This window comes from Carettochelys insculpta, chromosome 9 (genome assembly GCF_033958435.1).
Source record: "Carettochelys insculpta isolate YL-2023 chromosome 9, ASM3395843v1, whole genome shotgun sequence".
Classification (NCBI taxonomy): domain Eukaryota; kingdom Metazoa; phylum Chordata; order Testudines; family Carettochelyidae; genus Carettochelys; species Carettochelys insculpta.
The window spans coordinates 13,280,154-13,295,101 of record NC_134145.1 but is presented as its reverse complement, the minus strand read 5'-3'; the positions used below and the strand labels follow the sequence as shown (position 1 = coordinate 13,295,101).

The 14,948-nt window shown below is 43.4% G+C and overlaps 1 protein-coding gene across 2 annotated transcripts in view; it reads left to right on the top strand.

The window, feature by feature from the left end:
* The first annotated feature begins 3,746 nt into the window (after positions 1 to 3,746).
* USP24 (ubiquitin specific peptidase 24) overlaps positions 3,747 to 14,948 on the top strand; it is a 106,430-nt gene continuing 95,228 nt past the window's right edge. For both annotated transcript variants that reach the window (XM_075003525.1, XM_075003524.1), the window contains exon 1: positions 3,747 to 4,167. In XM_075003525.1, coding sequence (XP_074859626.1) covers positions 3,853 to 4,167 — 315 coding nt within the window. In that variant the 5' untranslated portion in view covers positions 3,747 to 3,852. The remainder of the gene's footprint in view (positions 4,168 to 14,948) is intronic.

Below are 14,948 nucleotides of genomic sequence, written 5' to 3'. Positions count from 1 at the left end.
ATACTCTAAGCACCCTGTGATCTTCAGAACCCGTCTGTGCCAACTGGCAATGGGATTACAAGAATATCCTGAGACGTACATTCTGATTCACCAAAGACTATTATGTCAAGTCTTAAATGAGAGCCAAGGATATCCTGGTTGTTTACATTGTTGTGAAATGTGCATACAGTTACTATCTAAGGAGTTGTGTAGGTATATTGAGAATATGTTCCTAAAGTCTGTATGTAGTAAGGCACAGTTGACAAACCTCTTTCATATGATGAAAACCTATTTTCTCACCTATTTCAATGAAATTAATGGGAGGGTTGTGAAATCAACAGGGACGCAGCACACCAGAGAATAAGCTAAGAGGGTGAGTGGGTCATCTTAGAGAACATGAAAGGGCACGTAAGACGGCCTTGTACCCTGCACCTAGCAAGTAACTGGGCGGTGCAACAACATTCATGGAAACAGAATCACAGCCTGCCATGACTAGAAATGCCAAAAGGGCATTTGGATGAGGTACATTTTTTTTGCCAGGTTAGCCTGTTGGATACAGTCTCTAGAAATCATGTTATAAGTATACATGATTTATGTAGCCCTTTTGCTTCCCTTATCCGTTCCCATTGTCTCTTGTATCTTGAACCTTGATAAGAACTTCTTGTTGTTTTTACTATAAATATATCATAGTGCTGTGGTACTCAAGGAGCTCGTCCTGAGACAAATCGTTCAAACTGATGTGCACACAGTTTCCTTGGTGAGAGCAGACCTGGTGTCAGACAGAGTTCCCACCCTGTCCAGAAAAATTTTCTTATGTGCTCCAGTGTGGAGGTGATGTGTGACGTATCACCTTCCTACAGGTGCACATAACAAAATTCATGTTGTTGGACTGGGGCCAAGGGTTCCGAGTGTGGGAGGGGCTGAGGGCTGGGGCAGAGGTTTGGGGTGCAATGGCTCTGGCAGGGGGTACAGGCTCCGGGGTGCAGTTGGGCATGAGGCATTTACAATGCAGGAGTGGGGCTCCAAGTTTGGGAAGGGGCAATTGGCTGAGGGTTGATGTGCAGGTGCGGGTACAGGCTCTGGACTAGGGTGTGGTGTTTGGAGTGGGGCTGGGGATGAGGGCTTTAGGACACAAGAGGATGCTCAGGGCTGGCAGGGTCTCAAGGTGGGACAGGGATTTGGGACTGGAGGTTACCTGTGTGCTTTTCTGCTGAGGATGGCGAGAAGGGGCCCGTTTTCCCCAGCTTGGTGCTAGGGTCAGCAGGGAGTGAGCCCCTCCCACTGTCCCCAGAAGCTCAGTGCTGGGGCTGGTGGGGAGGGGCTCTTTCCCGCCACCTGTGGCAGCTTCAGGATTTCAGGCAAGAGATTGCTCCTTGCTGCAGATTTAAGCCCCTACGTGGGGCTTAATGGGAAGCCGTGTGGCTGCACAACTGAGGGGGAACTTTGGTGCTAGTGCAAGTATTTGGTGAAGAATGGGCTGGACACTATTGGGGAACACTTCAAAGGGGCTTGGGGTGCATCTCTAACCTGCAGGGCAAAGTAAGCCACATTGTTTGGATGCCAGGGATTTGACACCTGCTTAAGCACAAGTAATTCTACTGGCTGCTGGAAGAATAATAAGGTGATTGAGTCCTCAGTACACACATCTCCTAGAGCTGGAAGGGACCTTAGGAGGTCATCTAGTCTAGTCCCCTGCCCTCTTGGCAGGACCAAGCACCATCCCTAGCATCTATTTGCCCCAGTCCCTAAATGACCTCAAAGATTGAACTCACAACCCTGGTTTAGCAGGGCACTGCTCAAACCACTGAGCTATCCCTTTCAACTTTTACTACAGCTTGCTTCCTTGTACCTTCCAATGACCTTTTGGGTCTCTGGGCACCATATTCTCTCCGCAATGCACCATTTGGACCAGCTTGATCAGATAAATTTCTCTATATCAGGCATACATTCTTTCTAGTGATATCGCAGGAAAAGATATGACTAACTTGGAACCCACAACATTCCTAGAGAGTTACTAGACATCCTCCCCAGCACTTCCACTGAGTTGTAAAACAGGGTCTTTACCTGAGGGCAGTCTCCAATGAAACCTATCAGGTGAGATGGTAAAAAGGGCCTTTTTGACTTGCATTCCTAGATTCTACAGTGACACTGTTATTATCACCCAGTGGTACCCCCCACAGTTAGCTAAAATGTCAGCATTCTGCCCAGTGTAAAATTTCAGCTAGCTTGACTATAAGAGAGCATCTTTCAGTACAATGGACTCCATGGCATTCTGCTTCCTCCATGACTTTTGCCTGCAAGCCAATAATTTTTTAATTCTTTCACCTGCACACAAAATTACAGGTGTTGTCTGCTGAGCTGAATACAGAGCTTCCTCTGTATAACCTTAGGCTCATCACTTAAGTTTTCTGTGCCTCAGTTTTTCCATCTATAATATGAAGATGTTTGACCTGTTTCCAGGGTGTTGAAGACTGATTGTTTTTGTAAAAGGCTTTGAAAATGTGAAAGTGAAATGTACGCACCACTGTGTAGTGTGATTGACTCCAGAGTCAACATTCAACACATTAATTGACCAATAAGAAATGCTGGAATTTTGCTGAAGTCTACCACATTTGAGTGTCAGCTTTCAATGAACTCTAGTACCTCATGGCTAGTGGCCAGTGTGAACACAAGAGGCCTTCCTCTTCCTGGAAGCTGAATTCCAAAACAGCTCACAACTTGCGTGCAACTGATTTGTATGTAGTTCCATTAAAAGAGTTCAAGGAATTACAAAGTCCGTATTGTGTGACTATTTTCTCTGCCCATCGGGTGTTTTGACAATAGGGGAATAATGGCTAATGACATATGAAATTAAATAATGAGTCAAAAGCTTTGTCAAACTGTTCTATCACTCCTTCTCTTTCTATAAAACTGTCTTACAAAGTTTCCTTCTCAGTGACTATTCTGTAACTGTATATGTTTTTTCTGAAAGTTTCATAACGGGTATTTCTAGCTTCCTACTTCAGTTTATTTCCTGCATCAAGTTGTCCATCATTTCACTGCTGGAAAACTGTCTCTCTCAAACATCTTGATCATCAATCGGTACAGTCACAAATCCAAGGTCAGTGCCACCCCATGCCATACCATGGCCACTTGGAATTTCATAACAGTGAGGACTTCACTCAGATCTGCCACATGCAAAAGCACAGAGAGTTCCTACTTCCTGAGCTAAAGGAGCCTCTCCCCATGGATTTCACCAGTTGCACCAGCCTGGGCAAACGCAGGGGCTGTGGGCAGGAGGATGGCCACAAATAATCAAAGCAGGCTGAGGCACTTCCCTGGTTCCAGCCCTCTGCAGGCCAGGGTGGCAATAAAGTGTGGAGAAACCTCCTCAGCGCCCACTTGCTATCCCCCCCCCCCCAGCCTCCTCCTTCTCTCCTGGCCTTGCAGCCTCCCCCATCAGCTCCCTCCATTGGCCTCCTCTCTCATACCACTCCCTCAAACCTCCCTGGACCCCGCCCCTTCTCCCCCTCTGGCTCCCCGGGGAAGGAAGCACATGCTGAGAGCCCGTCCCTCCCTCCAGCCAGCCAGGCCCAGGCGCCTCTCACCTGCCACCTCCCTCCACCCCCGCAGCAGCCTCTTCTGGTTCCCATAGCAACTACCTCCTAACTCGTCCCGCCCTCCAGCCCCCGACTTCATTCATACCCAAGCAGCCCCACCTCCTCCTTTGTCACGTGACCAGGGCCCCCAGCGGCGTCCCCCACCCGGGCTTCCCGGGCCGCTTCCGGGTGGGTGCGGGGATCCTCCGCGCCGGTCCTGAGGCGGCCGCCAATATGGCGGCGCGCAGAGCCAGCAGTGCCTGAGGCCGGCTCCCGGCCTTTCCCCGGCCCGGCCATGGAGAGCGAGGAGGAGCAGCACATGACGACGCTGCTGTGCATGGGCTTCTCGGACGCGGCCGCCATCCGCAGGGCCCTGCGCCTGGCCAAGAATGACATCAACGAGGCCGTGGCGCTGCTCACCAACGAGCGGCCCGGCCTCCACTACGGCGGCTACGAGCCCATGGACAGCGGGCAGGGCCAGCCGGGGCAGGGCGGGCACGGCTCGCCGGCGGGCGGGCCGGGCTCCCGAGGAGGGGACAGCGGCGACGGCGGCGGCGGGAGCGGCGGCTTCGACCCACCTCCCGCGTACCATGAGGTGGTGGAGAGCGAGGTGAGGCGCGCGGGGTACGCGGCCCCTCACAGCTGCCCGCCGCGGGGAGCTGTCAGGCGGGGCCGCGCTGCGCAGCACCTAACGTAACGGGCCGGCCGGCTGATTCCCCGTGGGAAGGGGCCCCGCCCCGCCCCGCGCCGCCCCGCCCCGGGTGCCCGGCCTGGGACCCAAGGGTAGCTGGTCTCTTTCCACTCCTGCCTTGGCGTGGGGCCGCGGGGCAGCCGCTCTTTCTGCTCCCTGAGGGGCTGGCAGAAACTAGCCTGAGGCAATATGGTCGCCCCCAAAATGGAGCAGCTCTGCCCCGGCATGTGGTGTCAGTTTCAGCTGTCGGCGCAGTATCGCTTCCCCATGCCCGGCCAAGCCGTGCCCTGGAGTTCTCCTCCGGTGGGGTGCTTAGTGGAGAAAATGCGCCCTATTGATTCCGGTTTCTAGAAACTGGAGGGCTTGCCATTCACTGAGCTTCTTAGGAATGCAGTGTGATGTGGCTCAGCCAGGATTTTTTTCTTTGCCTCGTTGCATCAGCCAGGTGGCTGTGCACCTAAAGTGCTCAGTACTACTACTACTATGGCTGTTACTTATTATTTGGTTAAAAGAAGAAGAAAGTGATGTACCTGGCACAAAAAAAGTTGGGTTTATTACTGGGTGCTAAGCTAATACTGATAAAAGCAGTTGACATAAGAGTAAATGCTATTTTTAAAAGTGCCACAACTGAGATAAAAATGCCTTAAAATATTGACGTCCAAACTTTATACATTTATCTATATTTTAGAGTAGATTTGTGATAAAGACGTAAAAAAGTATTGTCTCTTCACACCTTTCCCTCTTCCTACTCTTTTGCTTTTTCTCTTCTCTCATCACTCTGTTGTCAGTAATGCCAGCTTCACATGCAAACATCTTCATGTCTCCTTTGCTACCTCACTTGTGTAGATGCCATCTCTGACCTTATCTTTGAAACCATTGCCCTTCGTTCCCTCAAATTTGGCTTCAAAACTCACCTTGTCCATGATGCTTTTTGGAAGGTGGATGAACGTAGAGAGATTGCTGGTGGTTACATGCATTCTTAAATGTTGCTGTTATATATGTGTATAAACAGCTACATATGTGCAAGCTGTTCTGCTTCACATAGGGCCTGATCCTGCAGATCTTAGGCATGTGAATAGTCCTTTTGAATTCAGTGGGTTAAATCGTCAGCAGATGAACTGTGAGGTACACTGGTAGATGATCTAGCCCAAGGGGTTATCTTACATGGATGACTTTAATGATGTGAAGATGTCTGCAGTATCAGAACCATGTAATGTTTGAATCAGCAAAGTTACAATGGATAAATCACAAACTTTTTTCTAGACTCTGCCTTGGAGGGACTGGTTAATAGTGGTATGATCCCTACATGTGTGATCTGTTGTCAGTAAGTTGTGTAGAGCAGCAAAAAGGCATAGTTAAGATGTTTAATTTCAAATAAATTTGCACAGTTACCCATAGGATAAGGTACTTCTTCAAGATGATGCTTGAGGGGACACCTTCTGTGGACAGGTTAAAAGTTTTATCTATGGTTAGAAATTAAATCTAAGATTATACTACACCTCTGAAAGGATAGAGGGGAAAATTCCTTTGTGGGTGTTTTGACATATGTACAGTGAACTTCATTTCCCTTTTATAGTAAAATATTTTCCTTTTAGTGGTAGCCTTATGGAAAAACAACACAATGTGACAGTTTGCAGAGGATGCAAGAGCATTTGGGAATATAGTTTCAGCAGTAGAATCTGCACAGATGTAAGGGTTCTTCCACCATGATAGATTTGATTACAAGACTGAGAACCTGATTTTTTTGTAGTATGAAGGAATTATTCACAAGACTAGCTTGAGGAACAAATTTTATTTTATTTATTTATTTTGCACTGTTACAGTTCTTGACTAATTCCAGTTTTTCCTCTTTAAGATATGAGCTGTGACCTGCTATTGTGGTTTTTTTTCTTTTTAAATTGTGACCTGAAGTGTTCTTGCATATACTTATATTAGGAGATTATTAAAATTGATTCACTCAGAAGCAGACCTTTAATATACACAGTTAACGAAAGGAGTGTGGGCCACTACATAGTGTTTGTTTGCAACAGCACAGGTTCTTTCTCTCACTAATGCCAGTTTATTATAAGCTAATACATTTTAAAATCCAGTTTTCATTTTACTTTTTTATATTTCTCATCTTGGACAATGAAAATCACTTTCATGTTCTTATTGCTGCAGTGTTCATGTTCAAACCCTGCAAGGGAATTTGTTGTGGGATTCAGGTTATGTTTTATAACAGCTTGTTTTTACAAAATAAAAAATTTGAGCACATCTTCCCCCCCCCCCATACTAATTTTAGGTGCCCCCTTTGTGCCTCAGATGAGTTGTGTCTGGGATACTTCTGGTAAGATTTTAAATAAGGTGTTCTTTTGAAAATCCATTAAACCTGCCAGAGAAATATTTCCGCAGTATTGGAACATTCCTAGAAACACCTATAAATTACACTTTTTGTGATTACTGGAGTTGCATATTAAGTAACTCATATTCAGTTTTTGATAAATAAGCAAGGTGATAGAATTTAGAAAATTCATATAATTCACTTGTGGATTATGATGCGTACCATTATGATGAATTATATTCTTGTGGAATACCCTACCCTGAGCTACTAAAAAGTTTGTTCAGCTATCATCCACTCCATTTATCTTTGAAACATGTCCTTACAGCCTATTGCTTGCTGTGTTATTTGCCTGTATGGACAAGAGTGTATTTAAAATTTAAGGCTTTTTAAAAAAAATTGATTGTGGGAGACTTTTCTGAGCTTTTAATTCCCCTTATTCTAGTGTGTTCTTTGGAGTCCCTTTTTTTGGGCTTGAGGCTTGCAGTGCATCTGTGTCTTGGTGGGGTCTGGGGTTGCAGGGTCTCCTCTGTTTGGAATTTATGGTAGCAATTAGGTAAAGCCACTTTTGAAAGACATGTTAAATCCTTTTTTATTTCAGAAGGTGTTTTTAGTATGATGCTCTTCTGTCATCAAGGTTTATTCTCTTGAGTTACGAATTATAAACTTTTATTCAATGACAAAAATGCCCAAGCTGTGTGTAAATAGCTATGCACATTAGTAAATGTGGTATAATTAATAATATCACTTGGGGTAGCCGTGTTAGTCTGTATCTGCAAAAACAAGAAGTCCTGTGGCACCTTTTAGGTTAACAGCTATTTTGGAGCACGAGCTTTCATGGGCAAAGACCTGCTTTGTCAGATGCATGAGTGGGGATTCCAGAGGCGGGTCTAAATGTACAGGCTCATGAGAAGGAGGGAGTCCCAGTCAAGAGGAAGGTCAGAGCTGACAGGGTCAATTCAGTCAGGGATGTGGCCGTTTAAGCATTGTGGAGGGTTTCAGTGAACAAAGCCCAAGAGTGTGCTCACCTTAAATGAATGGGTTAGACATTTATTTGGAGAGAAGAACTAAGGAACATTGTCATCCCTTGACAGTAGAGAGGATTATGGTTGTTACATCCTCCACTAAAATGATCAAAATAATTTTGCTATGAAGGCAGAAATTGATCTTAAAGGGAGAATTTGGTGCTTGCTCTGTTTATGTTCTGGTTATTGAGAGGAGAACTTAGAGGCCCAGGAGTTCATTATATAAATTAAACCCAGTGTTGTGACAGAGTAGGTACTTTGTGTGCTTTACCCATATTGGTTGACCATAACTGTTCTGTAATATTGCGTTAGTTTCATTTCCTAACTTTACAGTTAAAGTGAATCTGAAATCTTCTTAGTTTGTTTCAGGGGTTTTTTTAGTAGCGAGTGAGCACACCAGGAATATTTCTAATATGTGAACAGTTCACATACGAGAGGGGTTACTGCATTTTTCAGCTACTAATCTAATTATCAGCGATGGCAAGAAAACAAACTTTCAAGCTATTTTCTGATTTTTTTTTTTTTTTTTTTTTTTCCCTTGTTCCAGTCCTAAATCAGCATCATTGCAGACCAAGCTTTCGTCAGGATGAAGACATATACCTATTTTTGTAAATCTGATCATTAGCGTTTTCATGGTTCAGGTTGACCTGCCACATCAACCAACACTGTTTAAGACAACTAGAATTGCATTCAGAACTAGTGAACATTTTGTGGAACTGGTCCCAGACCAGTGGCCTTGAAATATAGTTTTAATTACTGAATAATGAACTTGAACAGTAGACAAGAGACTTCAGTACAGTCTGAGTCCTCTGTTTTGCTTCTGTTTTTCTGCCCATCCTCTTCTTCTGGAACTTTTTCCTGTCCCATTGGATATGTAGTAATGAGAGGTACAGAAGAGGACATAGATTTGAAGTTTCTTATTGCTAGCTGCTGATCTTACTGAACAAACCTGACTGGTGGTGGTGATCAAGCACTGTCCACTCCCTCTAACAGGGCTTCTGTTCTAACTTGTGGTGCTTGTGCAGTTAGGTGTAAATCTATATTCCCCATGCCCAGATTGTTGGCTGCACTGGAGCCCGTGCCCTGTAAATTATTTCCCTCCTACAGACCATCTGCAGCAACTCTAGAAACAGGTTTGCTGCTCCTTTTCTCCTCCCTCTTATCTTCTCCCCTGGCACTTGCATTGAATGTTGAGCTGGGCAGAGCTGAAGTCTCTGCCAACTGCTGACTTCAGGGGTACTGCAAAATGGGATCCTCCAGTTTGAGTATACAGAGCAGCCATCCGAATTCATGAGACTGGGCAACCCTTGAGATAGGAGAGCTAATATAAAGTCATAAGAACAGCCGTACTGGGTCAGACCAAAGGTTCATCTAGTCCAGTATCTTGTCTTCTGACAATGGCTAATGCTAGATGCCACAGAGGGAGTGAACAGAACAGGTAATCATTGAGTGAGCCATCTCCTGTCATCCATTTTCAGCCTCTGAGAAACTGAGATTAGGGACACCATTCCTACCTATTCTAGCTAATAAGTATTGCTAGACCTCATCTCCATGAATTTATCTAGGTGTTTTTTTTTAACCCTGTTAAAGTCCTGGTCCTCACAGCATCCTCTGACAAGGAGTTCCACAGGTTGACTCTGTGCTGTGTGAAGACGAATTTGCCTTTCTTTGTTTTAAACCTGCTAACTGTTCATTTCATTTGGTGACCCCTAGTTCTTATGGGGAACAAGTAAATAACTTTTCCTTATTCACTTTCTCTCCATTGGTCATGATTTTATAGGTATCTATCATATTCTCCCTCTCATCTCCACTTTTCTTAGCTGAAAATTCTTTTTAATCTTTCTTCATATGGCACCCATTCCATTCCCCTAATATTTTTGTTGCCCTTTTCTGAACCTTTTTGAATGCCAATATATCTTTTTTGAGAGGAGGTGACCACATCTGTGGGCAGTATTCAAGATGTGGATGTACCCTGGATATTTATAGAAGCAGTACGGTATTCTTCACGTTTTTTTTTCTCTGTCCATTTTTAATGATTCCAAACATTCTGTTTGCTTTTTTGACTGCTGCTGCACATTGCATGGATGTTTTCAGAGCACTATCCATGGTGATTCCAAAATCTCTTGAGTGGTTATAGCTAAATTAGTCCCCATCATTTTGTATTTATAGGTGGGATTATTTTTTCCAGTGTGCATTACTTTGCATTTAACAGCACTAAATTTCATATGATGTTTTGTGAGATCCTTTTGAAGCTCTTAACAGTCCGCTTTGTTCTTAACTATCTTGAGCAGTTTAACATCAGCAGATTTTGCTACCTCACTGTTTACACTTCCTACAAATCATTTATAAATATGTTGAACAGGATTGGTCCCAGTACAGACCTTTGTGGGAGACCACTATTTACCACTCTCCATTCTGAAAACTACCTGTTCCTACCCTTTGTTTTCTGTCCTGAAATGTATGAGCTATGAAAAGACATCAAGTTTTCTGTTTAGCAGGTACTTCTGGCATATAAAGCTGTTGAAAAATCACTGAACACACGAGTTCTAGTAATATTATTCAGCGTACATCTGCATATTTCTGCCGTTTCTGTTGAACTTCATGCTCACATTTTAAGAGGTGCCAGAAAATGTGCATGATAGAGTAAATGATAGTGCTGCTCTTTCTATTAAATCTTTTTCTACATTATCACTTACGTAAGTGGCACACAGTGCAGGAGTGCCATGCTTCTTATCTATGGGATATTTCAATACAGATCATTAGCTTGCAGATAGAATTTACATTTTACTATTGCTTGTTTTTTCCCTAAACAGAACTGTGATTGTCTAGAAAATTACATTAGATCAGTGTGTTTGTCTTATAAAAGTTAGCATTTTCTGTAATACAAAAGGGTAGAGCTTTGGGAATGCTATAGAACAGGCCTTAATCATGGTGTGAAAACATCCAGTAGCCCAGTGGTTCTCTGTTGGAGTACACATATTCCTGAGGGTACACAGAAGTCCTCCAGAGGATATTCAGCTCATCTAGTTTATTATTTCTTAATCTAGGGGTTGCAGGTTTAGGGGGTCAAAAGTGCAGGGCCAGCACCAGGGGCTTGGCAAGTAGAACAGTTGGACCCCATAGAGCTAAGTTACATGCTTCAACCCTACCACCAGTGCAGTCAAGCTTCGGACAAGGCTCACGAGTGAGTACAAGACTCATGTATCACTCTGAAATGTAAATACAATTTTTATATTCCAGTTGATTTGTAAGTATATGGTAAAAACGAGAGTGTGCAGCAATTTTTTAATATGTCTGATTTTGTAAGCAAGTACTTTTTAAGTAGCATGAAACTAGAGGTACATGACAAATCAGGCACTGAAAAGTGTACAGTAGTCTGGAAAGACTGAGAGCCACTGCACTACTGCTGAGCCATCCTGACACAGTAAATAGATTGTGTATGTCATGCTTGAGAAAACAGCAAAAAATTATAAATTCCTCTTTATCTGTAGACTGAAAGTTGAAGTCTTGATTTAAACTGAACTAACTCTTAACTAAATTTTATTGCAAATGGATTTGACATAATTATTAATTATAGGCAGTCTTGTTGGCATCATCATACCCATCTCACCAAAAAAAAGTCTAAATTCAGAGGTGCAAAAAAAATTTTTTTTTGAAAGTCTTCTAAAACATGATTAAGTAACACAGTAGGGTTTCAGTTGCTTCAAAAGGTCCTGCATGTATAAGGCGAATTGCTTTTGGGCCAGCTCTAAGTCAAGATTAAGCCTGTTAAAATAACAAAAATTGAATGCGTATCATTTATTTCAACCAGCATATGTGCTTATTTGGAAGGCATCTAGAATTCTTTCCACCACATTCTTTGACAAAAGTTGTTTTTTAAATTAATCTGTTTTCGTGAGGAGTATGAAGTGTTCACTCATACTGACTGTTATGGAAGCTGTTGCATGTACTTGAAACAAGGCTGTGAATGAATGATAAAGATGAACTTCCATTTCTTGTAACAGTAAATTGACACTATCTCGCTACAGAGTGGTATCAACGAGTAAAATATATACTTTGCTGTCATGAGATTGACTTACGCGTATTTTCGCTTGGAGGGAAGAAAGCAAGATAAGAAGTATTCTTGCCAAACATTCTACCTTAAATTTTAACACTCACTGGGCCATGTAGGAAAAATTCTTCTCCTTTATGGACCAGTATTGAGTGTATATAGTATGACAAAGCCTCTCCAATGAAAAATCGCATCATACTTAAAAGCAGAAGTACAATATCTTTTTCAGTTTGCTTGATTTGGCTCCTGTTGAATGTTCAGGATTCTGCTAGACCAAACTTTTTGGCATCACCCCGCCCCCCCTTTTGATTTTTGAGAAAACCACGCCGACTCACCTCTTCTTCACAACCATCCCAACCCCCTTTTAACAACAAATTCAATTCATAATTTAAAATAAACACAAATTGATATAAAAATGTTATTTAAAATTTAAAAATAAACACACACTTTTTTTCTTGGCCCCTTGTGGGTGCTTGGTGCAGCACCAGCTGCTGGAGCCCTTGCCAGCCACCAGAGCAGCCTGTGCCAGCTACCTGCCCAAGACCTGTGCTGCCAGAGCCACCCGCCTGAGCCACCAAGCCCCTCGCCACAGATGCCAGCTTCCCACTGGCTGACCACGTGAGCCCTGTGCTGCTGGGGCCAGCCATCTACCAGCTGCCACAGTCCAGTTGCCCAAGCCCCATGCTGCTGGGGCCAGCCAGCCGCTCGAGCCCCTCCACTTCCACAAACCCAGGCGCCACCAACTGCCGCTCTTACCCCACCCTCATCCCTGTCACCAGAGCTAGGCACCTCCAGCCCCCCATCTAACACCATCCTTCTCCCCCTCCCCTGTTGCCCCTCTCCCCCCAGCCCACACTCACTCACCTTTTCAGGAGGTAGCTAGCTCCATGTGGGTCTTCGCCAGCTGTCTGCTTTTTATAGCAGTTGCTCTGGGTCACCCATGTAAAATGGCAAGGTCTGAGAGCCCGAAGCAAAGACCAATTCTTTCTTCAGGTGTGGGGGAATGATGTGGGGGTCTGGGTTGCCTCATACCCCCCGCCCCCATGTGCTAGACCAGCTTCCCTTCATTCTTTACTACTGTTGCAAAGTGATGAAGTGTGGGAGGGAAGGGCTGAAAATGGAGCAGACCCACCAGTGTGCAGAGACCAGGTGCAGGGATTCTGCAGCTAAGAACAGGAAAGTTTTGGTAGGCAAGGCAGGCGAATGCTAGAAGCATGAGCAGAGAGCCCCCAAATTCTGCGTGCTACAATAAGAAACCGTGACCAGTGTTAAACTCCTGGAGTGTATTAGCAGCCATGCAGATTATAAGGGTTATAGTCTCTCTCTTGGTATTGTTGCTCCTTTAAATGGTTTCTGACAGTCATCTTTGAGACCTTCTTGTTAAAAGTATGACTAAAGATATTGTATGTCTCCTAATTATCCTTGACTCACTTTCAATATGCCCTCTCTTCTTGAATTTGTGAAGTCTGAGGTTTTGTTCTGCTTTATACCATTTTGTACAAGGATAGTCGTATTACCAGACTCATCCAAGCTAGTTTTTAAGGGTAGTTTTATGTTCTACGTGGAATTCCATCATTCTACCAAGATTCATCCTATGCTCTACTTCATGGAAAAGAGGCTTTTTAAGGAGAATGAGCCAGTAACCTTTGTGAATGCTGTACTAGAAACAGTTTTTCACTAGCTTTTCTGCATGCATCTCAGAACTGAGTTGCAGTAATAAGAGCGGGGAGAGTAGTTTCAGAGCTTACTTTTAAAGTGACTCTGGATTTATGGATTCTGTTCCTGACTCTGCCACAGATTTACTATGTGACTTGGGGCATAATTCTTTCCTGTAGTTTCCCTTTGTAAAATGTGAATAACAGTACATGACCACCTTATTGCACTTGAGCATTTCCATCTGATGAAGTGGATTTGCCCATGAAAGCTCATGACATAGTACATTTTTTAGTCTCTGAGATGCCCCAGGACTACTGCTTGTTTTGAGCATTAAAACATTTAAAGTGTTTTGACAGTCTTCCATAGAGGGAGCTGTATGCTTGCAAAGAATAATTGTATTGTTGTGTGCAATAAATCTTAGTCTTTAAACAAATGTGTTAAATTTAACCCCATGGTCTTTCAGTAAATTTCAGACAGTCCTGTGCCTTGTAAACACCAATTTTGATTTATAAAACATGAAGATCTTTACATGTTATTCTGAAGGTTTTTTACAATCAGAATTGGCCTTATAAGATAAGCAATTAAATAAAGCTTTGTGATGGATGCTGTTGTTAAATTTCTGCCTAGTGACATGGCAGCTATCATGTGGCATTGAAATTTTAATACATTTCCAGTTCTTTTGTACTTGTATTTCTAAAGACTACTGAGCCAGGTAGGGGACACTTTTCTCTGCTATGACTATTTAAAATTTTTAGTGCTTCTTTCAAAAATAACTTGATGTGCATTTCTCTATTTATGAACCTTGACAGGCCAAAAAAAAGAAAAGATAGGAGTACTGGGTAGGAATTAGACTCCGTTGCTAACACTGTATTAAATTCTAGCTTTGTATTTCAAAGGACTTGCAAATCCCTTGACATGCAATCTGTAGTGTACTGAAGTAGTTTTCACATAAAAATTAATGACATCATTATTTGACTGACTTGGGACATGTTATAAGGGTGATGTTTGCAGTCAGTGGACGTAGGAGGTCAGTTTTCTTTGTATATAAGAAGCTTCTCAGCTGGGCCGGAACTCTCTTTTGATATAACGTTTTCTGGCTGCATTTTTTGATCATCTTCCCAGCCTAAAGTGCTATTCTGGAGCAGCTGTTTAATAAGGAAGTGAAATACTAAAGGAAAATGAGGATAAAAACAAATTGCCAGTGTTAGAAGTTAATTCCAGTAGATCATTTGGCATGCTTTTGGGTTAACAAACAGTAGCTCTTTGTAGGAGGAGGGCTGGGAGGGCGAGGGAGTTGCTTTTCTCTTTTCTAACCCTTATTTTCAGCAGCACTTTAGTATGTTAAATTTGCCACAGGAATTGTTTTCAATACACACGTTTCTGCCGCACTATGAGCCAAATTCAGAGGAGTCTGAGGTACTGTGAATTTACCTTGCTGCTTCAGCTCCTTCACTTGCCTTATTTACAGAAATGGAGATTCCTTTGTACTTGCGCATGTTTAACCAATATGCCGTGTCCACCTCCTTACTTATTTAGTTTAAGGGAGCATAGCCTGATGTAGGCTGCAGGCTGTGGGGTAGGAGAAAAAGAATGATGTGACAAAGAGGTGGGGGCAGCTCACAGAAGGGCGTCTGAAGAAGAGTTAAAGTAA